Source organism: Aotus nancymaae, unplaced genomic scaffold (genome assembly GCF_030222135.1).
Source record: "Aotus nancymaae isolate 86718 unplaced genomic scaffold, 86718_ANA_hifiasm-v0.15.2.pri h1tg000020l, whole genome shotgun sequence".
Lineage (NCBI taxonomy): Eukaryota > Metazoa > Chordata > Mammalia > Primates > Aotidae > Aotus > Aotus nancymaae.
This window is the reverse complement of record NW_026988432.1, coordinates 1474197-1500803: the sequence shown is the minus strand read 5'-3', so window position 1 is coordinate 1500803 and position 26607 is coordinate 1474197. Positions and strand designations below refer to the sequence as shown.

The window sequence follows — 26607 nt, the reverse complement described above, 5'->3', positions numbered from 1 at the left end:
TGGGTTGGTGAGCATGTTCTAAGGTTAGATTATGATGGTTGCACAATTGTGTGAATTCACTGAAAACCGTTAATACGTACCCTGAAGATGGCTGAACTTTGCAGTTTGTAAATTATCTCACTAAGCTTGTTAAAACATAAAACCAGTTAAATCAGTTTTCATTTTACTGTTTTGTCGCTTTCACGTAACTTTTCAACAAAACAGAAAATACATCAGAAGGTAAAGATGGTGTACTCAATCCTATTTTTAAGGCAACTGAGAGAACCAGAGATGTATTTAATATTTAATTCCAAATGGCTAGCAAATGAGCTGATTATGTGCCAGAACATGCCAGTGAATAATGTACGTATGACGCAGTCAAGGAATTAGATCTATTAATCTTCAGAAGAAAATTCTGTGCAGTAATATAATGATATCATCGTACTACTAAAAGCAATTCACCCCAAAGCTAGAAATCAAATAATTTTCAAAAATGTGATGATTAAGCATTGCCAGTAAAAATAGGCCCGTTATCGATTTTAGAATTGAACGTTTAAATGAGCTAAGTGTCTGCTTCAGTGCCTCTCCTTTGACCCCCTTGGAATCTCCGCTGGGAAGGGCCCTCCTTCCACACACAGCGCCCAGCAGGAACGCAGCTGGGGCAGCCATGGCACTGCTCCTACTTCCTCATCTTTACCTGAAAGAGAACCTTGGGCTTCCAGCCCTAGCAGCATGAGGACTGTGCAGAGGTAGCGGGAAAGCTGGGCCATCCTCACAGGAAACTGTTTTTTTTTTTTATTTTTGAGATGGAGTTTCGCTCTTGTTACCCAGGTTGGGAGTGCAATGGCGCGATCTCGGCTCACCGCAACCTCTGCCTCCTGGGTTCAGGCAATTCTCCTGCCTCAGCCTCCTGAGTAGCTGGGATTACAGGCATGTGCCACCGTGCCCAGCTAATTTTTTGTATGTTTAGTAGAGACGGGGTTTCAACATGTTGACCAGGAGGTCTCGATCTCTTGACCTCGTGATCCACCCGCCTCGGCCTCCCAAAGTGCTGGGATTACAGGCGTGAGCCACCGCGCCCGGCCTGTTTCTTTTATGATGAAGGAGGTGGGGTGGAAGAGGCCCAGCTGGAGAAGAGAAAATGAATGGTCATCACTCAAAGACCACTGTGTGAGGCCTTTTACTGGCATCTGACTTTACGCCTCCCCACCAATCTCTGCAAGGCAGCTTCCTTTTCTTTTCCTTTCTTCTTTTCTTTCTTTCTTTCCTTTTCTCCCCCTCTCTGTCACCCAGGCTGGAGTGCAGTGGTGCAATCTTGGCTCACTGCAACCTCTGCCTCCTGGGTTCAAGCGATTCTCCTGTCTCAGCCTCCTGAGGATTACAGGTGCCTGACACCACGCCTGGCTAATTTTTTAATTTTTAGCTGAGATGGGGTTTCACCATGTTGGTCAGGCTGGTCTGGAACTCCGTGGCCCCTCAAAGTGCTGGGATTACAGGGGTGAGCCACTGTGCCTAGCCCATCTCTGGAAGTTCTACAATCTCCATTTTATAGATGGAAAAGCTGAGGATCAAAGAGCGCAAATAAAAAACATTTAGTACACATGGATTAAGCAATAGAGTTGGGATTTGAACCCAGGTTAAGAATAATCTCTATGAGGGCAGGGTTTTTAATCTGTTTTGTTCACTGCTGTGCTCCTGCCTGACACTGAGTTTTGGGGCATAAAAATTGTTCAATAAGTGTTTGTAGAATAAGTTTTATTTCAAAATAATAAAAAACTTTGATGTATGATGAGGATGGAATCTGTGTTGTGAGAACATGCTCATAGCTGGGTCTCTTTCACACCCTAACAAAGAAAGGGCTCACTTTACATTCTGTTTCTTTTGAAATTCCTATCAGTGGAGAGTCCAAAGCTATCTGGGGTAGCTGAAATGGGACCTGGAAGACTTGCCTCACTGGTTTGGGAGGAGCATTTTGTCTATTTGCATATGTCATGCTCAGATTTATTTATTATTAGGAAAAGAATAAGTGCCATTATACAATCCTGTCACTACAGATCATCATTTTTGGTCACATGTGGATTTTATTTACTCATCATTAGATATGGATAACTAATGATCATTTAATTTTTTTATTTTCATTTTTTGTTTTTGAGATGGAGTCTCGCTCTGTGGCCCAGGCTGCAGTGCAGCGGTGCAATCTCAGCTCTCTGCAACCTCCGCATCCCAGCTTCAAGTGATTCTTCCGCCTCAGCCTCCTGAGTAGCTGGGATCAGCAGTACCCACCACCATGCCTGGCTAATTTTTTTATTTTTAGTAGAGATGGGGTCTTGCCATGTTGGCCAGGCTGGTCTTGAACTCCGGACCACAAGTGATCTGCTGGAGGCTGGGATTACAGGCGTGAGCCACTGCATTCAGGTCTAATGATCATTTTAAACTCTCAAAACAAAGAGCACTTTTGTAACCATGGAAACAAGTTCTATTTTAATTTTTTGCAAAGTGTAGAGTTTGTCATTGCTGATGTTCTTGGTAGAATGTCAACAGCAAGAACAAAAATTACAGGTTTTCACTGAGTAATGCTATTCCAAATTCTTGTTCGTCTCTTGACTTCAAGAAATCACGTCTAAAAGTCATGACTGTTCTATGGAAACGTTTCCAGACTTGCTCAGTTTTGACTCATGCAGACACGTTTGGGAAAGCACAGCCCTCTGCGGACCGAGACCTCACTGGGAAACGCAGCTGCAAAAGCAGATGCCGAAACTGAATATTTTAAAATAATTTTTGGAGAGAAACTAAAGCTCTGAAACACAAAATAGCTTGCTACTTATATTTCAAATGTCAGGTTCTATGCTTTTATCCCCCCATACAAATTTCGCCGAAGTCTGTGGCTTGCCACAGTTTTAGCCCTGTTTACCAGGGTCGTTCCTTCTTCACTGTCGTAACTGAGCTGTGTACCTCGGGGGTACTACTGACTAAAATGTTCTATTCATTTACTTATTATTATTTTTGAGAAGGAGTGTTGCTCTGTCACCCAGGCTGGAGTGCAATGGCGTGATCTTGGCTCACTTCAACCTCCATCTCCCGGATTCAAGTGATTCTCCTGCCTCAGCTTCCTGAATAGCTGGAATTACAAGTGCGTGCTGCCATACCCAGCCAATTTTTGTATTTTGAGTAGAGATGGGGTTTCACCATGTCGGTCGGGCTCATCTCGAACTACTGATCTCAAGTGATCTGCCCGCCTTGGACTCCCAAAGTGCTGGGATTATAGGCGTGAGTCACTGCTCCTGGCCTCAATCTTAATTGATGTGAGCAAGAATGATTCTGAGGATTTGACAGCATCCCTGGAAACAATTAGGCAGACCCCTCTGTACCGAAAGAGCCGCCACTGGATCCACCCATCGAGAAACACTGGCAGTAACACCCAAGGTCAAGCTGTGTAAATGCTCCTTCTCATCATTTTTACAAAAAAAAAAAAAAAAAAAAAAAAAAAAAAGGCAATATTTTGCTCTACCATACCAGGGAAATTCTTAGGAGATTCCACCCTTTTAATCTTATTGAAATTATTAAAGCCCATTTTTCTTTAGGAACAGGCAAGCAATGGCCTGCATGAAAACTACCACGAGGACGTCTACCAGCGCAACTCCGCTGGGCGTGTGAGCCGAGCCTCTGCACGGTTCAGCACCTTGTGTCAGTGCGACTCCCCCCACCCTGCACCTGTACAACCTCCGCACAACAGTCCCTGAATCTTGAGTGCAAGTGTCTGGGTGATTGCCACCAATGGGGTTGCAGGTGGTACTGTGTGTGTCTATGTGTGTGTGTGAATATGCAAGTGTGTGCAAATGTTGAGTGTATGACGGTGTGTATGAGTGTGAAATCTCACTTCACTGTAGCTGAAAGTTTCTTGCTTTGAGAAAGATGGACATTTTCACTAAAAAAATTTCCCTAGAGTACAGAAGAGCATTTTAGAAGTAACTGTTACGTTAGTTTTTGTTCGTTTGTTTGTTTTGAGATGGAGTCTCACTCTGAGACTGAAGTGCCCAGGCAGGAGCGCAACGGTGTGATCTCGGCTCACTGCAGCCTCCGCCTCCCGGGTTCAAGCAATTCTCCTGCCTCAGCCTCCTGAGTAGCTGGGATTACAGGCAAGCACACCACGCCTGGCTAATGTTGTACTTTTAGTAGAGACGGGGTTTCACCATATTGGTCAGGCTGGTCTTGAACTCCTGACCTCAGGTGATCCTCCTGCCTTGGCCTCCCAAAGTGCTGGGATTACAGGTGTGAGCCACTGTACCCAGCCCATTACCTTAGTATTAAGGAGCATGTCTTAATCATCTCAAGGCAAGCCCCCTGCCACTCTCTTCCCCACCTAGGGCAAATCATTATAGTATCAAGTTCTAGTCATGGGGACCATTAATTATAATATTTGCTTTTGGTATTTTTGGTTATTTATGAATATTCCAAGAAAAAGAAATGGAACATGAAGACGTAATTTTAAAAGTAATTTTAATAAAAAGGTTTAGGTAATGGCAACCTTTAAGTAAAACCATCTGTAAGATTCTACTATCCAGGTAGGGTCTTCCTGTCAGAGGAAGAAGCGGGAAGGAGAGCTTCCTGGGTAAGTTTTAATCAGAGCCTCTGGTGTCAATTTTATTATGGTGGAAGATGACTGTATTGCAGCCTTGAAATAAAAATGGCCCAGATTCGAAAAGTCAACCTCATGAAACGTCCCCATTTCACTCTGCCTAAACTGCAACGAGTTCCTTACGTTCCACTTGTTGGCGAATGATGTGAACATCTCTCAGTTGCTTTGCGCCCCTCTAAGGAGAACATTAAGTCTGCTTACATGGTGACATCCACTGTTTGCTTTAAAATCTACCCACCACGGTCGGCCTGGCTCAGACAGTGAATTAACTGTTCAACAGTTAAGGAGGAGTTGCCCAGCAGTGCCTACCTGGGGCTGCTTCTGGGTCTCTGGACTGGGCTCCTCCCAAGGGGGCCGAGGTCAGGGTCTAAAGGCCTCTGCAGCAACCACACCAAAACCGAGACCCAGTGCAGAACTGGGCTGAAGCCAGGACCGGACTTTCACTGAATTCTTTACTCACTAAGAAGAGTTGAGGGTTCGTCCATGTGTGGAAGGAGAGCTTAGGAGTAATAATTACTAACAGCATTCCTTTCCTGACACATCAATTTAACACCTTCTGAGGAGAAGAAGAAAAGTTGGGATTAATATGGAACGCAGTGGTGTGAGTGACGGAGTTCGGTCTGACGCGTGAAGGCCAGACGCAGGATGTGTCAGGGTGCGCTTTGCTCATCCTGCATGTAACAGGGTGCTGAATTTTCCTTATTTTTTAATACTCTGTTTCTTCAACTTACACAATATTGATGCTAAAATGTTCTTCGTGAAAGTGAGGCCCAGCTCCTGAAGGATTCATCTGAAAAACTCAGGGACGTGCCCTTCTCTCACTGGAACGACTGGGAAAAAAAGGCATCTTAAAAAAAAGGTTAAGGTGAGCCTGCGTGGCACCGCTGGAAGAGAAGGAGCAGGCTGGAGAAGGCCCATGAGTGCCAGCTGCCCTGCCTGAGACTGTGCCCTCTGAGCTGGAGTCTTCCTCCGACGTGCCCGAGTCCACCCGAGCAGGAACGGGGGAAGGAGCAGGGGCGATCCGACAGCCACACGCCAGAGCCCCGAGTTCTAATCACGAATCCAGGCTGTGAGGTGGAAATCACGGATGGCAACTTTTACTCATGGAAACTAAACAGAGGTGCTTTCACATTGGGATCCAAGCCCCAACCGTGATCAGCAGCGTCCCGACTGGGGGCGAGACAACGGGGTCTCTGGACGGGGCACCCATGAGCAGGAACCCCTTTGTCTGAGCTCCCCGGGGCCCGAGCTGGACGCACCCCACTGGCCAGAGCCCATCACAGCTGCTATTTGTGCGATTGTCAGGTTTGTATTCCCTCTTTGTTCTGGGAGTCCGTCAGTTGTCCCATTGTGCCTCTGATGACCCTGAGTGACTCTCAGCAGTGCATGTTTATTTTTGAAGGCCAGAATCGCTTAGGGGTAAGTGCACAGGAAACAAACTTGAAGCGAGCGCGGCTGTGATTACTGAGCGTTTGTGCTCACTGTGTAGCCCGGCAAGCTCCGAGGACCCACTGAGCAGTGTCCCCAACCCACCCAGCCGCCCACCGGAACGATCCCCTACAGGAGCAGGGCCACCGTCCTTGCCTTGGGATATGTGACTCCCGATGGGAAGTACCCTTCCCGCCCAGCAACACCGGGCCTGAGTCCCCGAGCCCCCGCCTGGGTGGCCTGCAGAGGCACTGTCCCTGTGGACACTGTGCCCTTCCCATCCTAACCTGCTCCCTCCTGCGGAGCCACTGGAAAGGCTTTGGAGAACACGAGTGTGAGCCATGCTGGTCCCAGCTGCTGGCCCTGGATCATTTGAAAGAGGGGAGCTTTTGGTTTCCTGCTAAAAGGAAGGCCCCCAAAACAGCCAACCAGTGCTGTGTCCCCTCGATAGGCCGGCGTGGCTATCCCGGGAGCAAGGGAAATGGCACAGGCTCACGTGTCTCCAGGGAGCCCTGGCTGAGGGTGGCCACACCTGCAGTGACCCGACTGCTTCCCACTTCCCTGCACCTGCACCTGTCCTCACGGTGGCCGCTTCAGGGGAGGGGTGGGCAGGGGCCCCACTGCAGGTGCAGCCGAGGGGCACTCAGAAGCTGGACATCTGCACGCTCGGCTCGGCCGGGACTGAGCTCTGTCCTCAGCCCCCGCAGCCAAGGTGCCAGCATAAGCCAGCACGCTCCACGACAGGGGCTGGCTGTGGCTTCAGAGTCTCACCCTGATTTCAAAGAACAAAGGCAACTCTGGAGTTCCAGGGACATTTTGTCAGTTGGAACAGTATTTCTATAGCGTGCACCCCACATGCTACGTGCATGCCTCACAAAGCGCACACAGGCACTCTTACACACACACACTCTGATGCACGAGCTGCGGGCACTTCCACGCATCACTTGCTAAGCCGCAGCACTGGGCCAGCATTCCTTACAGGGAAGAGTTCAGGCCTCAGGCACACTGTCTGCTGGCACTTTATGTGGAACCCTGCCATGTGCAAACCAAGTCTTTGAGACAGGGGAGGAGAGGCCAGCAAGGACGAGGGGTGTCCCATCTGTCACTCAGTCATCCAGCAAATAGTGATGAAGCCCCTCCCCTGAGCCGAGCCTGCGTCTAGGTGCTGGGATATCTGAGTGAACAAACAGCCAGATGTCCCTGCCTTCACGGGTCTCACTTTCCATCCAGGATGGGGGCTCAGACAATAAGCAACATAATTAGGGAGTGTGAAAGAGGTGATCGTACCGCCCCGCTCTGCGTCCTTCGTCCCCTCGGGCCTCTCCTCCAGGTGGGGCCGCATGACGCTTCTGGCCAACAGAACTCAGTGGACATGACTGCCCCTTAGCCTGGCCTGCAGGGCGCTTGGCCCTTGGGCTCTCCTCCCGGTCCCTCCCTGCCCTGCCCTCCGATGGTGGAGGCTCTATGTGGAAGCCACCGGGCTCTCCCAGGTGCACTGGAGGGAGAGCCGCCTGGCCCTCGCTGAGCTGAGACGTGAGTGGACATCACCTCGAGCCTCTGAGATTTAGGAGTTCTGCTGGCAGGCCCGCAGAGCCCACCTGTGCTGACACAGCCGCACTTCTAAGTGGGAGATGTCACCGAGAAGGGACGCGGAGCCAAGAGCTCACCTCTGGATATCTGGGCAAGAGACTGAAGGAGGAGGGCAGAGCCTGTGCTCCAGCCACACCCAGGAGGCTGCAGGAGGGAGGGGTCGCAGGAGATGTCTTTGGAGAGGCCCCAGGGGAACAGGTGGGCTTTGAGCAGGAGCCAGGCGCTCAGCAGCTTGCTTGCAGGGTTGACAGACGGGGACAGATCAGGATGGAGGGAGGGACCCACTTAGTACCCATGTGGGCAGAGAAGGGCCTGGCCCTTGGTGCTGGGAGAGGTCCTTGCTATGCACGGGAGCTTCCCTAGGTCCTTGGCACAATCAGCCATCAGTGCTCTCCACAAAGAAATAGAAACAGCGCCTCATTTTGTGCCTGGATAAGGGGAAAGCTCAAGTTCAACTCCTGTTAGCGGCGGGGACGCATCACCACGCACACAGCCTGCACTTCTCCCGCTCTGCTGCTATGTTCTCCGGATGATTATTTCATATTATTGGGAAAATCAGCTTCGGAGCAGAAAGCCCAGGGGAGGAGGTGAGGGACTTGCACATACACACACATTTAAATGACAACATTCTATGGAATTCAGTATCATACAGGTATGCAAACCATGAGAAGTAATAATGAGTTTGCTTTGGAAGGCCGGGAGTTGGGAGAAAAGAGCCTTCGGGGCGGGCGCATCGTGGATGGGGACCTGGGATCGGCAGCGCCGCCTGCCGCTGCTGGGCCCTGCGTGTGTGCACCGCATTTTCTGGCAGAGAAAACAGCAGGCAGCCTTGCTGCAACTGCAACGCAGCCTCCGCGTGGGAGCAGCAGGGTCAGCAAAACCGAGAGGCAGGAAGGAGCTGAGCAGAGCCGGGCTGGTGCCAGAGTGTCCTGCCCTGGGAGGCAGTGGCTTTATACTAATTGATAAAATACCCAGAGTAGGGGGCGCATTGCCATAAATCTCTAGAACCATCGTGCTTAAAGCCCAGCCCCTGACCCGGGAGATGCGTGGGTGGCTGCTCCCACCTGGCCCAGCGTCACTCCTGCCGTCCTCCCTGGCTGCCGGGACAGATCGACGGTGCGGAAAATGGGCTCCTCTCTTCTCTCTTTCCTTCCTTCTCTCCCTTCCTTCCTTTTCTCGCTCTCACTCTTGCTCTCGAAATCTCGTTCTCTACTAGTAATTGCTTTTCACATCTGCTGGTGGGCTTCTATCTTTCAGAGTATAACTTCCATTTTTCCTTTAAATAAGGTGGTTTTGCTTCTGTTCTGTTTTCAGGTAAAGCAAACTGCAATCAGGAAGCCCTCATTACAGACAGTGAGGTCAGGACAAGAAAAGTTCATTCACATGGAGGATTTCAGCCCCACTGGAAATGTCTTTCCCAGCACACCTGGTGACCTTGCAAACCCAGATATTCCCAGAAACTCAGCGGTTCTAGAAGTTTGACTGGAATAATTAGGGTTTTAGAGCAGCTGTAGAAAGGCTAAGTGTGCTGCGCTCCACTCACCGTGTGGACGAGGGCGGGCAGCTCCTGCGTGCATTTGTGCCAGTGCATGGCAGCGAGGCCACTGGGAGTGCGTTCCCTGTTATCAGGGACCCTGTGTGCCCGGGGCTGGGTCTGCAGAGGCTTTGGGGAAGACACTGTGGCTGCCTCTTGTATCTGGCCTGGTATCCACGCGGCTCACAGGGCCTGCGCTATAAAAATCCCTTGAGGTCACTGACTACCATGTGACTCTTCACCTGTGATAAGAACTTAAGCAGGAAAAATTCTTAGCATTTGTTAAACAAAGTTCTGTGTCCTTCAAAAAATGTCTGCAGTCTTCTCTCTGAAAATACTAGCCAGAGTACTGACAGGAGATAGGAGAGTCCCACGTGTGCACACGCATTAACTTGTATATTACTCACAGGCCCTTTTATGATTACCCCTACTTACGTATGGGAAACCAAGACACAAAAGAGGAGTTCACTGCCAAAAGCACATGGCTGAAAGGAGGCGGGGCTCTGCCACCTGCTGTGCACAGGGCTGAAAGGAGGCGGGGCTCTGCCACCTGCTGTGCACAGGGCTGAAAGGAGGCGGGGCTCTGCCACCTGCTGTGCACAGGGCTGAAAGGAGGCGGGGCTCTGCCACCTGCTGTGCACAGGGCTGAAAGGAGGCGGGGCTCTGCCACCTGCTGTGCACAGGGCTGAAAGGAGGCGGGGTTCTGCCACCTGCTGTGCACAGGGCTGAAAGGAGGCGGGGCTCTGCCACCTGCTGTGCACACGGCTGAAAGGAGGCGGGGCTCTGCCACCTGCTGTGCACAGGGCTGAAAGGAGGCGGGGCTCTGCCACCTGCTGTGCACACGGCTGAAAGGAGGCGGGGCTCTGCCACCTGCTGTGCACATGGCTGAAAGGCAGAGGGGCTCTGCCACCTGCTGTGCACAGGGCTGAAAGGAGGCGGGGCTCTGCCACCTGCTGCGCACAGGGCTGAAAGGAGGCGGGGCTCTGCCACCTGCTGCGCACAGGGCTGAAAGGAGGTGGGGCTCTGCCACCTGCTGTGCACACGGCTGAAAGGAGGCGGGGCTCTGCCACCTGCTGTGCACAGGGCTGAAAGGCAGAGGGGCTCTGCCACCTGCTGTGCACATGGCTGAAAGGAGGCGGGGCTCTGCCACCTGCTGCGCACAGGGCTGAAAGGAGGCGGGGCTCTGCCACCTGCTGCGCACAGGGCTGAAAGGAGGCGGGGCTCTGCCACCTGCTGTGCACAGGGCTGAAAGGAGGCGGGGCTCTGCCACCTGCTCTGCACACGGCTGAAAGGAGGCAGGGCTCTGCCACCTGCTGTGCACATGGCTGAAAGGGGGAGGGGCTCTGCCACCTGCTGTGCAAAACGAGCGACGTCAGGCTGGCTGGGGTCCCCTTCCACTTGGGCCGCTGCGCAGCTCAGAGCCAAACGTGTGGCTCCCTGCAGTCACTGTTCCACGGCTGATGTGTCTATAGTCTCACTTCACTTCATCTAGACTTCTCCATTTTATTTATATTTTACTGTTTCCTGGTGTGTTCTCCTACTGTCAACTAACTCAAGCTTTATAAAGTAAAGAAGAGCAAAACACACACACACACACACACACACACACACGAATATATGTACTTAAATGTTTCTGGGATAAACACAGATAATTCTATCTCCATTGTCTGAGTAATGTAGTGAATGTTTTCCTCATGACTCTTCACCGGGTTTTGCCCTTACGTGCTGTACACACAGGCCTTGGTTCCATGAAGTGGACACAGTGAACACAGGCGCAGGAGGGTGATATTTCATGGGAGGACATCCTTCCTCTGCGGCACGTGTGGAGTGAGCTAGCTTACGCGTGACACGGAGTGCACATGCTTCCAGCCCCGCCTTTGATAGATGCCTGTCCCAGCTCAGAAGAACCACACTCAGTTCTGGGGGCAGTAGCGCCCTCTTTTGGCCACTCCTCTCCTTCCTTAGTGTAATTTAGGGAGACCTAAAACTTCCCTCACCTCAGCTGAATTGCCTGCTTTAGTTCAGCCCCATGATTAGTCAACTGCAGCAGGAGGAGAGCTGGAGACTGACTTCTGCCCTCCTTCCAGCCTGGTTTCTAAGGAGGAGGACGGTGTGTACACTGCCTGTGGGTGTGTGGGTCAGAAAACGCTCAGCAGCAACTGGTCTACCGCAAAATGACCTGCTGCTTCCCCAGAGCGCTGACAACACCCAGGTCTCTAGGCTGTCGTGCCTGAAAGTGTTTTCTTCCTCCTTTTGTAACTAGGCAAAACAGTCTTAAGCATAACCACAAAGCTGTCAAAAAAAAAGAAAAAAATCACAGAAAGTGTCTGAAAGTGTCTCTAACGAGTTATTTGCTTAGATTGAAAACAATCCTTCGGTGGGATTTTTACCAGGCAATGAAGGGCAAATAAAACTTCAAAGTGCATTGCTATGAAAATGATTGGCCCTGGCCTTCACAAAGACGAGAAGGAAGGATGCCTGGTTTTAGCTGTCTGTTTGTGGTTTTGAGCACTCAGTGTGTGAACCATAGAGATGGCATCTGTGCCAGACTCAGCTCCTGGCACAAACTTCTCAACATGCCAATCCAGTCTTCACTCGGGGGGATCCTCTTATCAGACACTGTTGCCTTTTGACATTCACAAAGATCTAAGGTATGGGTGTCCTGCAGAGGTGGTCACCTAAGGATTATGGCTTTCTGCACATGAATCACATTCCTTGCTCATTCTTCTTATGCATGGACGAAACAGTTACCAAGAACCGAGCATGGATGACTAGTACTCACGGGATATCAAGAATGATTTCCTAACATACTTATGGGACTTACTATCCTGTCAAGGAAATACCTTTTTGTAAAGTGGGAGGGAGCTGCTGCTCTCATTTAGAGTAACTTTGTACATTACATTATAATTTAAAAAGAAATTGCATATATGTCTTCAAGGTTTACAGTCAAGACTAATAGCCAAGGTTACTTTAGTTTCTTTTCCTTCAGCACTCTGCACGTTTAGAGTTCTGTGTGCTCCAGGAAAGGATCGAGAATGGGAAATTATTAAGGTCAAAAGCAAACGCCCCACAGCTCAACAGGCCCTTCCAGGTCGGCACCACTTGAGATTGTTACTCACAAACTGTGGAGTGCAGAGGCCTCCCGGGCCAGCCTCCCCCATGGTCAGATGAAATGAGGACACCTCAGACTGCAAGCTCCTCCCACTTCCCCCTTTGTTCTGACTCAACCTGAATCAGGCATCAGCTGCAAAGGTCTGCAGGTGACTCTTGGGGATCTGCTTCCTCGTCACACTCACGGGTGGAGAGGCTTGGAATGTGAGAGCTCAGCTCATTCAGCAGATATGTGTGCCTTGCTCTGGCATCCAAGGACCTGGGAACATCTCAGTGAACACGACAGGCAGAAGGATTGCTCTTCCTATCAAAAGACAAACTGAGTTTGTGAAATGATGGACATCGTCTGCATTTCCATAACTTCCAGCAGTGTTCACATTCAACCCTAAATAATAACTTTCCAAACTGAATACCTCTCTGAAAAGGTTAAGGAGGGCTGCGTTTGGAAGGGCTTCAGGAATTATGTTATCTTCATAGTGTATGGAAAGGGCTGAGTATAGAAGAACTTTTTATGTTATATTGTATCCATGCTGTATATATACCTACACATACGTGTGTGTGTGTGTGTATTGGATGGTAACGGAACTGCTGCCATTGTTACTAATAATTTTCAAGGCAATTAGCAAGGGGGATAATGGCAAAGATGATGCTTTAAACAATCAGTAGGCTTAGCCGAAATGGTTTTAGAACTCACTCTTATTTACGTGTGAAACCTAAAATTGGACATTTGTCTTCATGCTTTTCTATTATGTCTTCATATATGTAGCTGAAATATATGAGTAAAGAGATCATCTAAAGGAATTTTTACTCTAGACTTTTAGAGGCAGATTTATTCTTAAAATCATCAAGCCTGGGACATCTCCTTCAAACTCACAGCTTGTCTATTCTAGGAAACCCTCAGTGTTCTGCAGAGTGCACGCTGCTGCTCCTAGTCACAGACGCGGCTGCCTTCAACTCCTGCTTCTCCTTCCTCTGCCGCTAAGGATGGAAACCCTACTTCCTAAAGGCAGTGGGTTATGCTGAGGCATGCCTCCAAGAAAATTCCCATAGAGATCATCATAAAGTATGCAGATATCAGCGGAGCACCGAATCCCTTCTGCACTTGCCTGTCTCATTTCTAGTCAAGGAGTCCTCATTGCCTTCAGTCTCTGGGTCTTTCGGTTATGTTGATTTTCATGGACACTTAAGATACTGAAACAGTGGGCATCACCACATCTATTTTATGTATGCTCTGTCAAGAAGGATGGAATTATAGAAAAGAAAGGACTTTTGAAAAAGAGCAAGTTAATCAGGAACAAAAAAAAATTGGCATAATTACCTTGCCTAACAAGTGAAGTACAAAGAAAGGCCTTTCCATAAATAAGCAAAGACCAGGCTAGGGAATGTGGCCAGGAAGCCTGTTTGCCTTGAGTGTCGTCTGTAACCTGCAGGCTGGGCTGATCTTGGGGAAAGGGATGTGTATTTTAGTAGCCAGAAAATCACTCCTTTTTCCTTCGACCTACAGTGAGTTCTCAGGATCTGAGCAGATTTCACACCACCCCTTTTTCTCTTTGCTTTAGGAATACATGGAGAAAATCCAAGAGCTGTGCACAGCAGAACAGAGCTGCTCTGAGGACCTGCAGGGCCCTGTGGTCTTCGGCAAGTCACTGAGCCTCAGTGTCATGATGGGAACGGCATCAATGTCAACATCAAGTGAGAACACGGTCGCTCACTCACAGGGGAAGCAGAAACGAAGATGAACACTGAGATTGCGTCTTAGTTCATTTTCTGTTGCGATAACGGAATATCTGAGACTGGGCAACTTATAAAGAAAATAGATGTATTCCTTACAGTTCTTGAGGCTGAGAAGTCCCAGGGCATGGCACTGGCATCTGCTCAGCTTCTGGTGAGTGTGTCCTAACATGGGGGTGGCACTATATGGTGCCACAGAGTGAGAGTTGGCTCAGGCCTCTCTTCTCTCCTTAAAGCCATGGTCTCATCAGGGGCCCCACCCCAAGGCCCTGATGACTCGGTCTCTGCTCCTCGTTACATCCCAAAGGCCCACGTCCAATTAATAGAAATTTAAGGATTAAGTTTCCAACACACGAAACTGGAGCACACATTCAAACCATAAAAATACGTAAAGGCAACTTATATTCAATAAGGCCGTACAAAAAAGTAAACTTCTGCAGACAACAGTTATTTCCCAATGCCTTCTGCATCACTCTTTGCGGTTAAGATAAACACCGCAGCATCCAGGCTTCGCTGTAATCTCACTTCCTCATTAGTTATTTTTTATGAGCACTGCTAGGCTTCCCGGTGCTCACACAGGGCTAGACAAATAGATGATCAGAGAAACACAGTACGGTGAGGCAAAGCTGGGAAATGCAGTGTCTGTGTGCACAACAAGGCATGTAAGCAAAAACAAAACCGAGATGGGAAGGGGCGGCAGGAGGGGAGGCGGGGCTGTATGCACCACACATCTACACAGCCAACATTTTCCTTCTTCAGACAGGCTCTTACTGTCACCCAGGCTGGAGTTCAGTGGTGCAATCACAGCTCACTGCAGCCTTGACCTCCTGAGCCCAAGTGATCCTCTTACCTCAGCCTCCCAAGTATCTGGGACCACAGGTGCATGCCGCCACACCTGGCTAATTTATTTATTTTTTGTAGAGACAAGATCTCCTATGTTGCCTAGGCTGGCCTTGAGATCCTCGGCTCGAGCAATCCTCTTACATAGACCTCAAGAAGTGTGGGATTATAGGCATGAGCCAATGAATAGAGCCTCTATGTTTTTAGTAACAAGAACAGGTCTGTGATTACCCATGCAATTAAAAGAACAAAGGCTTCCCCGAGCAAGAGTGCAGGTGTATGCTGTCACCATGCGGCGCCATGTTTCCAGTGTCTGTGTCACCTACCAAACACTTCGTTGTCCTCTGAGTTCGTCTGCGAAAGTTCACCCAGCTTCCTCTTTTTTTCAGATTCTCCTCTGTTAGTCTCACCATTCTGGAAAAAGAAAACACAACAAACCCCTTTCTTAAGATAAATTGTTTTATCAACAAAATAACTGTAATGAATTTGTCTCTATAAATTTGTTATCGGATAATCAATTTCACATCTGTTTTCAAGATAGAATATAGAGCTTTGGTTCAGAGGTGGGTTTTCTGCACAGGATTCTGAATTCCAGCTTATTTTCTCTGCCTAAACGCCTAAGCACTTTCTCGACCCAGTTGTTATAGTTTTATACAAAAAGATTGGAATATCAGCCTAGGTAAAATAAATTAGCTACACCCCATCCTATTTATTCCAGGGGTGAGCCCACAGTCACTGCTTTAGATTCTAAGTGACGCTGTGAGGCAGAGCTGACACCAGGCCTTACTTCTCCAGTTACACCTTTGCTAACTGGAACCAGTCAGGACCACTTTGATGGGAGAATGAGCCCTTTTGGGGACAGAAAATGAAGCTGGTGTCGGGAGGCACCTTTGTATTCCGGGGGAGGGAAGCAGCCTGCTGTGGAACGGCCCCCACTACTCCTTTGGGAATCTGCGGCCTCGGAGTTTCTTCCCTGTCTTCTGGGCCTCCCTTTGCCTGTTGCTGGGGCCTGAATGGTAGTGTGAGCTTGTTTTCTGAGTTTAAAATGTTCAGGACACAGTTCGATCACCAGTGCAGAGACAAGATACGGTTCAGCTTCTTTATATTTCTGTAATCTACTTTTGTAATCAATTTTACTTCACTATTTTGAAATGTCACGCTTGCACGTCACACGATTCAAATGCTCTGGAAAGCGCACAGTGGCCATGTGCTGAAACCCCAGGGCTCCTGGACGCCGCTTTCTCTCTGGGAGACAGCCGGCATTTCCAGCTTCTTCCAGACTTTGCACAGTCGTCTGTGCACCTTCAGACAATTACACATGCGTGTTCTTTTCCCTCGGCTTTGTCTTCACATACGTGGGATCACACTGTGGATGACGCCCTCCTTCTTGCTTCTGCCTGGGAACGAGGGGTCCTGGAGGTGGCTTCATGTCGACAGCGCAGAGCTGCCTGCACAGCCCGCGAGCACTTCAGTCACTGCTCACACCTCTCCAGGCTCCGCCACCACCATCCAGCTTGTTCACATTTGTGTCTTTCGATCCTAACCACGTTGACCTAATTCCTGCTCACTTCTCAGAATGCACATGGGCAAGAAGAATTTCTGGAGGAAGATTGAGTCACACTGGGCTTTCACTGGTGGGTGTCAGTGCCGCGGGCAGCTGCGCTGGTCCTGGTGCCACCCACCAGCAGCACAGGGGGCTGCTCCTCTCGGGGGCTGCTCCCCTGTGGGAGCCGCGCCCCACCCTGGTCTCTGCACTTGACTTTGTACCAGTTTTCCACACCAATCTCTAATTTCCGGGGAGCCTCTAACCCAGGATCATAAGATGTGCATAGTTTCAATTTGACATAGTCACCAGCCCTTCTGGGCCGAGGGGCAGGCACAGCCATGAAGTCACACTAGGTCTGAAGTCTGATTCAGATGGAGTGTGACGCACTGATGTACTGCAGTGAGTTTGTTCCCGGAGAGAAGCCCAGCCCTCTGAGCTCACATCAGCCAGGGTCCCGCGGTCCTGCTCCTAGTCACTGAGAGCCTTCTCGTGTGTGTGTGCGTGTGTGTGTCTGTGCGTGTGCATGTGTGTATCAGGGTCTTCATTCCCACCCCTGGGCAGATGGGAGGGGATGGGTGGGCGAGGTCCCACCAACCAATGTGTATGGCATTATCTCCACGAGTCAATGCTGTCTAGTGTGATGAACATACTAAAAACACAGGGGTTATTGAAGTCACAACACTGAGGAGGGAGGAGGTTGCCCTCATGGTGTGAAATAAAATTGTGAAGAGGGCACTGGTTTGGGTTAAGCCTGTGCACTGGGCCCAGCGGACGCCCCCAATATGACGTACGGCACCAAGCCCAAACGAAGATCTTTATCTGACCTTCTGAGAAACCAGAGAGATGACCCAATTTCCAAGCAGGCCAGGTTTAGCCCGGATGATGAGGAAGTCCCGCCTGTTCTAACCTTTGCAGGGGAGTCACTCTGGAACCACCCACCCATCCGCCCGCATTTTGTTGTGTGTCTGCTTTCCTCAGTCTCTGTCTAGAAACCAGCCTCCTCTGCTCGGCTCATCGGAGCACTCACTCTGTTTTGTAGAAAGAGGTGTTGCCGGATTCTAGAATGACAAGTAACAGCCAATGAAGGCTTCTACATTTGTCGTAACTTTGTCTCCACCTGCCAGGCTTCTGCTGTGGGATGGCTGGTGCAGAAACCGAGGCGCTGCTTTCCAGACCTCGAGTCACAGAGTTCCAGGAGACTGTTACTACTAAGTAACGAAATGCAGAGAATGTTCCAACTCGCTGAGAATGGAGGAAATACAGAGCAAAACAAACATGAGATTTCAGCACAGCAAAGCAGGACAAAACTGACTCCCAGCATTGCTAGAGACGGAGAGGGACAGGAAGTTTTCTGGGACTGGAATAAACGCTCTCAGCCTCTTGGAGCCTCACCTTGGGGCCTGTGACCTCACCACCCACAGCTGCCAGGCTCCCAGTCGCCTGTGACCTTCTGTAGATTTTCATGTGTCTCTATTACAGAAACTCACGGAACAGCCCATTGGTTTGTCCACCTCCCTGTGATGCTGTGAACTCCTTGAGAACAAGAACCACACCTTACGACACCTTCCTACCCCTCACACCCAGCACAGTGCCTGGCACCCAGCGAGTGCTTTTGAAACACAGTTAAAATGGATCATTTCTGTTTCAGCAGAGGGAGCCAAAGATAGCTGACTATGCACACTTTTCGTATCTATCCAGTTAATTTTAGAAGACAGTAAAACTTGGAAAAGAAATAATTTCCCGGTAGTCTTTCCTCAGCTACGGATTCATGTCATATGTTTTTCACATCTAGCTTCTATGCTAATATAAAATTATATTCTTCACTAATTACAAAATACTAAGTGTTAAGAACTAATTAAATACGATTCAGCTGCCGTTGTTATTGATCGTAGCTGCATTTTCTTCATGCTAATGTTTCTCCAAGAGGGACAGCGCTAGGACCTGTCGCATCTTCCAGTCGGCGTGGGCAGCCCTTCCCGCGGGAGGGTAGAACAATGCTGCGTCTTAGAAATGAGGCGTTTCGGATGCAGAGGGAAAGCTGCTGTTTAAAGCACATCGCTTTGCTGTAAGTACGGGGAGGGGATAACCCAGGGGCAGCAACCTCCCTGCGTCCACTTCCCAGGCTGGTTTTGAGGGGGCAGCGTAAGTGTGAGGAGTGATTTTGTGCCCTGCGTGCCAGCTTGTGCCCGTGTCGGTCCCACGGTGATGGTGCATCCACTCTGTTTATCCGTCACATCAAAGTGGCTACAGGTGTACTCTGAATAGTGACAGCAGACGGGACTCCAAATCCTCCCTTTTCTCTACCTTCTCAACTCAACTCTCTGATGGTTAAACATCTCCAGGTCATACAGGGGCGCAGGATGTGTGCAGAAAGTACACACTGGCCTGGGAAATTTTGTGACTAATTTCTACTCAAATGTAAGGCTTGTTTTTGAGACCTGATATTGCTATTTGAAAAATATAACATATTCCCTTATGATGAACACATTTCCTGTCAGCCAAATGTCTACTAGGAAAACAAATACTGGAGATGATGTGTCAAAAGTGATGTGATTTTCGTGATGAGAAAACAAGAGCTTCCTGCAGACGGGGTGTAGACTTTCAAGAGAGGTGGGTCCTGGCGATTCAGGCCTTCCGTGCCTCATTGCCCAAGTGAGTCCAAATCTGAGTCCAAATGGATTCTGTGACTGCAGGTGTCAACAGGCATTTCAAGCCATGATGCTCCTTCAGACATTTGTAGCAATCTTCTTTTCCATCAGCCTACATATGTGGGAGCTGACCTAAATAAGAACCTATTTCCTATCCGTAACAATTTTGGAAGGTGTGTGGGGATTTGCTGCAGAAGCCCCAGGAAGCGGGCACATTCCCCTACATTGCAAGGAGCACCGACAGCTTGGGACGTCACCATGCATGGTGAAAGATGACAGAGAAAAAAGTCTATTTTTTGGAACAAAGGAAATGATAGTCTCCTAATCGATTATAAACCAGTAATCAGTCTCATTTTCTCTGTGAGTAAAAACACAGAAACAAAAAACCTCTACCCCGCCTTGACCTCTAACCCCTTAAGAAGCTTTCCCTGGGGGTCAGCATGGCCCTGCACAGGGACCTGGGACAGGCCACGGAAGGGGCCCTGGGAACTCACAGGTGAATACTATACTATAATAATACCTTGAATATGCCCCTCTTAAAGCACAACCCCATGTCTCATAATCTAAATCAATTATATCTTAGTTTTAAATAACCCTCTCAACCAAAACTCTGCCAATTCAACTTTTAAGGCCCAGAATCCCCAGAATTCCACCCTCTCTGGCCACCCGGAAGCACAATTCAGTTGTCTTCATCAGAACCGAGTAGAGAAGCAAAGGACAGCATGGTGTCAAACCTCCACGCTGGCGGGTGGAATCCGGCTTGGTTTTGAGGACCCCGCTCAGCTGCGCGTTCCTGCATAGCCAGAGCGTCCAGTCACATCTGCGAGATCTCCTACTTGGAACGGTTATTCACCTATGTGCCCACGCATGGCACACATGCACGCACACACTGTAGTGAAAATACTCTTATAATCAGTCTTACGTTTTTAAAAGATTAATGGTCTGGAGGTGGCGATTTCAGGAGGAATAGTCCAGAGGGTAAGTTTCTACTCAATCACCACAGCAAAGGCTGTGGGAGAGGAAAACCCTTGCTTCATATTGTTACAAACATTACACAGTGTATTCTCCAAGTCCCGATTCACACTAGAAACTACTTATCAGGAGAGGAAAGGGTTGAAGCATGTTACAAAGTGACTTTCACCTGCAAAACCAGGGTCAGGGTCTGCCACAGGCTGCTTACATTCAAAACATGTAAGAATTGATTTTGAGAATTTTGCAATCCCTTAAAAAATCCTGCCTTTCACGAGATGTCCTAAGCGTGTCCAATCCATCTTATTTGTTGTGCTGTTCCGTTCTGTTTTGTTTTATGCTTTCAACAGCCTGAAGCCACGGTTTTTAGTTTCTGTCTCTAGTGATAACCAGAAAAGAGGATGAGGAAGGAGCTTTACTGGCCCAACCAGAAACAGAAACTAAGAACCCGTGACTGTATTTTCTCCTTGGACACTCTGAGTCCGAGCGGAGAATCGCTGGCATGGAAGCAGATAGAACTCTTGTCTGGTTCTGTGTCCTCAGTACCTTGCCATTCCCACGCATGCTTGCAACAAACACTGCCCAGGAGCTGAGTATACAAAGGGAAATAAGGTAGCATTTTAATAAGCGAAATCAGGCGCTGCAGAGCTAGAGAAGCAAGCCCAGAATGTCAGATGGCGACTGTCCAGTTAAATATGGTGGGCCAAGCCCTATCCGTCACACTGGAGACTGCCAGTGATGCAGGAAATTCACCGTGTTTATTTTTTCTGGGATGTCCTAAAAGAAAAATTACACAGTGATTCATATTTTAAAAATTCCTAGGATGTTTAACAAGAGAAGTTGCCACTGTCTTCTCCCTTCCTTAAAGCAATATGTTCTTTCTGAATCTTATACTCAACTGACCTTATTTAAAAAGAAAAAAAAAAAAAACTCAGCTGAAGCTTCCTATGATGTCACAGGCGACACAGTCATATGCAGCGTCCACGTGCCAGCTGCTTGGCCTTTAGAGGCTGAGGTCCAGCCGGCGGGCATACCCCCACCCCCTCAGCCCTGTCTCCCCTGGCCTCCTGCCTCCCCTGGCCTCCTGCCTCAGAATTCTCATCTCATTTCTATGCACAAATCTCAGCATGGCCTGTTGTTTCTCACAGCACCACACATATTTTGAGCCTTAGGTCCTTTTGGAGGGGATGCTACTAAAAGGCAGATATTTCTTTAAGTTTTCTTTACCTTCTGCCAGATTCCCTGCTATAGTCAGATCTAATCCACCCAGATAGTCTGGGGGCATCAGGATCTGCAACACTGGTATGTCGTAGCAAAATCAGGATTTGCATGACACGCAAGACTTCAGGCTCTCAGAAGCTGGTTGCCGGGGTCACTGGGAAGATAAATTAAGTTTTCTGTACCTTTGTTTGCTCAGCGTTAAAATGAACATTATAATCATACTTTGTGGTTGTTGTGAAGAGCATTCAATATGTGGAAACTGCTTTTTGCAGAAGCACACAAGGCCATTGAAAACGCTGATCAGTAGCAGCTTAGCTTCGCACTGTTACCAGAATAAGCCCTTATTTTTTTCTCAGAACCATCACAGCCCCCTCTCAGGGGCTCTGGCCCAGGATCCCTGGTGTGGCAGCAGAAACAGGTGATTGTGCCTCAGCGGGGTGCAGAGCCGTCCCCAGCACAGTTACTCAGAGAGAGATCGTAAGCGGGTCAGGCTCCCTCCGCCTAACTGCCCCAGGAGGACAATGGTCCCCGTCTTGCAGCATCATCATCTGCACGTTTCTCTGGAGGACAGCTCACTGCTTTGAGGATGCCTGGGCTGTTCAGCCCCCGTCAGCAGCGGTCAGCCTCCCTCCTGCCTGCAGCAACACGTTCTTCCCGCATCTTCGCCCACTGCCATTGCCCCACCTTAGATTTCTCTCCAGTTAATCCACATCAGAGATTTCTAGGATTTCTAATGAAACTTTAGTTGACGATGAATGCTTCCAAATGCTTTTTCAGAATCCAGAATCTGTTCACCAAATTTCATTTCCAGTCCCAGAAAGTCAAAGATATCAGGTAGAGGTAAACCGGCTTATTTTTCAACTTACATATTTTTGCTTTCTTTAAATTTATATAAGTATTTCATATATATATGTAATATATATACAAGACTAGATTATAAAAGGAATTTCAGCATTATCTAGTTTTATAAAGAGGGTCAGCACTAGGTTTATATTAAGAACAGTGGCACATCTGAGATTTTATCTACTTGAAAGCCAAGTTTTGTGGATGCTCACGAAGGAATGAAATTCCAGGGTCAGAGACAAAGGGCAGGTTATTATTCACAGCAGTATGGACGTTTCACCATCTTGGCATGGGATCCCTAACACCCAATTCACACAGGAACCATGGGAAGGGGCCCAGGTGGCTGCCTGCATGCAGCGCGTTGAGTGGCAGGAGAGGGAGCTCCACTTAGGAAACCTGAATCCTCTGTAACTGTCAGTAGCTACGCCAGTGCCCTGCTCTAGAGGAAGACACTGAATCTCCCAAGACCTATATTTTGCTCCAGATACACACACTCTCTATCTTCCCAACCTGTTCATTATGTAAACATCCTGGCAAAAACAGTCCATAATAAGGGTGGATCCTGTCTGGCTTGCAGGACATGCAGACCCCTGGAAGATTATCTCCCAACAACTAGTTATATAAGAGGCGGCCTACTGAAAACTAACACCTGCGCTTAGGCCGGCTCGATGGGTGTATCTGCCTTCCACCAGTGCACAGTCAAACCCAACTTCACACATTTTATTCTCAAGCTAAAAGATCACCATGATACCTGTCACTTTAGATGTCCTTATAGGAAACAAAATGTTAGACTTTCATGACTAGAAAGACTTTAGAGACCAGCCCAACCACCCGTCTTACCACTAAGTGATGCTGACCTGTGCACAGGCACAGAGATGACACTAAACCCCCGGGCAAATGCACAGAAAGGGTTGCTTCTGATCTGGACAGAGGTCTGAGGACTTTGCAGCCCCCCGGTCTGGGGGTCCTTGGAGGTATACGGCGCCCGCGTGGCGCCACTGATTTTTCTGTTTCTCCCACCTTTGGGCTTGGCTGCTTCTGGAAAGGGCCATGAGGCCTGTGCTGACGGTGGAGTCAGAAGACGATGTGTTCAGTGACCCGTGGTCTCAAGGGAAACGGACAGGTTTCTAAGCTGGCTTCTCCAAGAGTCAGAGACTGCAGGGCTGAGGTCCTACGTATCACAGTTTTGTAGAGTTCTTTCTCTTCGGTCAACAAGACTATAGGCCTATGATATGGAGAGGCCATAAGGCTCTGGCCACAAGCTACAAGGAGAGCTGGGCCTCGGTGTCTGGCCCCCATCCAGGTCTGGGAGGAGGAGATGCTCAGGGAACACGGTGAGAGGAGTGGGGTCAAAGGAAAACAAGCGGGGCCGCTCCGGGAGGGAAAGGGAACCCGGGCACAGCCGCGGGTGCGGCTGGGGTGGAACCCAAGCCCATGATTTCATGGGAAATCAATGCCCAGGCAGAACCTGCATTCCTCAGCCTCAGTTTGGTGCAGAACGGCTTATAATTGCGTGACTGCCGGAGCACCGCTGGCAGTGCCTGCATGGGCTGTCCAGGGCCAGTAAGAAACATTCATGTAAACATCACAGCAGCTAAAGAGAAACCTGCAGACGGACTTTTAATTCATGTGTGATAAGTTTACTAGATCGTGTTTAATGATCCACAAGTTCGAGGTAATACTATCTTGATTAAAAAATAAACTGTGGGTGTTTAAAGAGGATACTGCAGGTAACACAAACCTGTAAATATAGAAACAGACTATCTGATAGAGCTCGTAAGATCTCGACCCCCCTCTCCACGATCCAGAGCGGAGGAGAAAGGGTCTTCTCTCACGGCAGGTGGAATTGCTCAAGTATCTACTCTCCTGCCCTTTTTGTCTGGAAGGTTCTCCAAGGGATGGAATAACTTTCTGGAGATGTGGTTTCTGCATCAAATAGGGCCCATTTATTAATTACTTTGGAGCAAAATGAGTAAATTTTTGCACAAACCATTAAACTATGTTTTTGCTATAGCTAACGTTAAAACGGAATTGATAAGAGAAAACACTTGTACTCCTCTTAAAAGGATAATGAAATATCTAATAAATTTAGCCTTCCATCAAAAGGTCCATCACTGGCCTAGAGGATGTCTGGCACATCCAGACGGCAGCGAGAAGGTGGGTCCCCTCCTCCAGGAGCAGCGGGCTGAGGGTGGGGGCACTGCAGCCCCCAGGGTCGGGGAGAGAGTTGGGTTGAGGGTGCAGCCACGTGATTTTGATATGCAAGCCCCTCTTCGAGTATAGCAGAGAGAAGAAAACTGCCGAAACACGATGTTTTGCTTGGCGACAGATGGCTGATACTGTTCTGAAGCCTGCGTGAACTAATCTTGAATACCCACATGGAGGAGCTCTGTTTAACGTCCTCAGAACAGGAGCTTTTCAGTGCATGGGAGCCAGTCACCCTTAAAAACGTGCACACTGCACTAACGGCACTTCCTATACAGAACAGTGTTACAACCTGACAGAGGAGATGAGGCGAAGAGCGGAAGTGAGATTAGCCGTCATATATTAGGCTGCAAATTGTGCGGTGAACATTATCATGAGGCCCTTGCTGGTCTCAGGAGGCAACGGGCATAGAATGCTGATCTGAATATCAAACCTTAATGCATACGGAGGGTTCAATCAAATTTATCACTAACCTTCACAATCTTTCCAACTTTGCTTTGAATAAATCAAAATCGGACAGCACTGTGAGTGTGCGTTATGGAATGGCAGTGACGGTTTCTGCTATTCGGCTGACAGCCTCTGATTCAGAATCGACCACGTGCCTCTCAGTGTGAGGGATGAAAGAGGGCTGACTGGGTTTGGACACCCGTTTCCCTTGCCTGGAATTCGACTGGCCCTGGTGGTCCCCCAACACGGCGGGATGGGTTTGGCACTGTGCTGGCACTTGGCCTGACCTTGACGAGGACCGGCCACTTCCACTGTGGCCTCCTGAGTCATCACGTGGGCCGTTCGATTGCTCCGCAGGGGAGTCCGCCTGGGGAGGCCCCGAGCCCGCTGGAGACGGGAGCCCCATGGGGCAGTTTTCCAGCCGCTCCCCCTGGCCCAGCCGCACCAGGAGAGGCCCCGGGCCACACAGAGGCCTCCGCTGCCTGTGAGAGCAGCACCTAGGTGGCACCACCACTGCCGAGCGCTGCCTGAATCCCAACTCACCAAATCCCGAGACCTAATAACGCTGCTACCGCTTCAGTGCTAAGGTCTGGAATCATTTGTTTTGTAGCAATACGAAGCAGGAACAGCCGTGCCACCTGCTGTGTTATGTCCTTTCACCCTTCCTGACCTTCCACAGAGCAGTTATTATTAAATATATCGGTGACCACTCAAGTTAAAAGCATGTTTAGTAATTCTTGAGAAAAGGGCCAATCACACAAACTTTTAATTTAAGCATGAGGTTAAACACACTGAAGAACACCTGATTCCTGTGAGTAGGCACGGAAACCCCCAGAAGAAGCTCCAGCCCCAGTCCACAGGGCCCAGTGGTGACCAACTTCTGGAGCCAGGCGCCAGGGCACCAATCCCGCCCCACCCTGACCAGCCGTTTGGTCAAGGGCAAGCGGCTTAATGTGTCTGTGCCTCTGTTTCCTCACTTGTACAAGAGTGAGAATAATAGTACCTCTTGTTGTTATCAAGAAGATGAAGTGAGTTAATACTTATAGAGTCCCTGGCACAGAATTAGTGCTGTGTGTTTGGTATAAAATTAAAACACAACAGGCTGGGTTCGGTGGCTCACACCTGTAATCCCAGCACTTTGGGAGGCTGAGGAGGGAGGATCACCTGAGGTTAAAAGTTCAAGACCAGCCTAGTCAACATAGTAAAGCCAAATCTCTACTAAAAATACAAAAAACATCAGCTGGGTGTGGTGGTGGGCACCTGTAATACCAGCTACTGGGGAGGCTGAGGCAGGAGAATTGCTTGAACCCTGGAGGCGGAGGTTGCAGTGAGCACTCCAGGCTGCACTCCAGCCTGGGCAACAAGGGTGAGACTCTGTCGCAAAAAAATAAAATAAAATATAACAATTCTTTTCTTGATCCCTCCTCTGAAAATACTGTCCCCTGCAAACTAGAGCCCAAGGCTGGCGCCTGCACTAGGTGACTCCCGGGCCCTCACCGCATTCTACACCATTTCCCAAAAGTGCCTGGGTAGAGACCAGGAGAGTAACTCTGCACACCTGTTAAAGTAGACACAGCACAGCCCTGCGGAGGGGCAGGACCTTGCTTGGACGGGGTTTTGCTGAGGGGATTAAGTCCGTGATTCCTCAGTGTGGGCCGGCCCAGGGCAGCGGCCTCGGAAGGGCCTGCAGAGCTTGTCCTGCACCCTCGAGATTCTTGCTCCCTGGTCTTCACCCTCGCAGGTGACTCTCAGCACAGGCAGGATTCGGAACTACTCATTAGGATAATTCCAGAAAAACATGTCACAGAACTAACAATTTTCTTTGGAAAATAAGGCACATTATAGAATCTAAATTTACCACGATCACCGTGGGAGGATT

The 26607-nt window shown here is 49.1% G+C and overlaps 1 protein-coding gene across 4 annotated transcripts in view; it reads right to left on the bottom strand.

The window, feature by feature from the left end:
- Positions 1-26607, bottom strand: part of MBP (myelin basic protein) — a 145647-nt gene that overhangs the window by 60896 nt on the left and 58144 nt on the right. For all 4 annotated transcript variants that reach the window (XM_012465433.3, XM_012465434.3, XM_012465435.3 and 1 more), the window contains exon 3: positions 15176-15263. In XM_012465433.3, coding sequence (XP_012320856.1) covers positions 15176-15263 — 88 coding nt within the window. The remainder of the gene's footprint in view (positions 1-15175; positions 15264-26607) is intronic.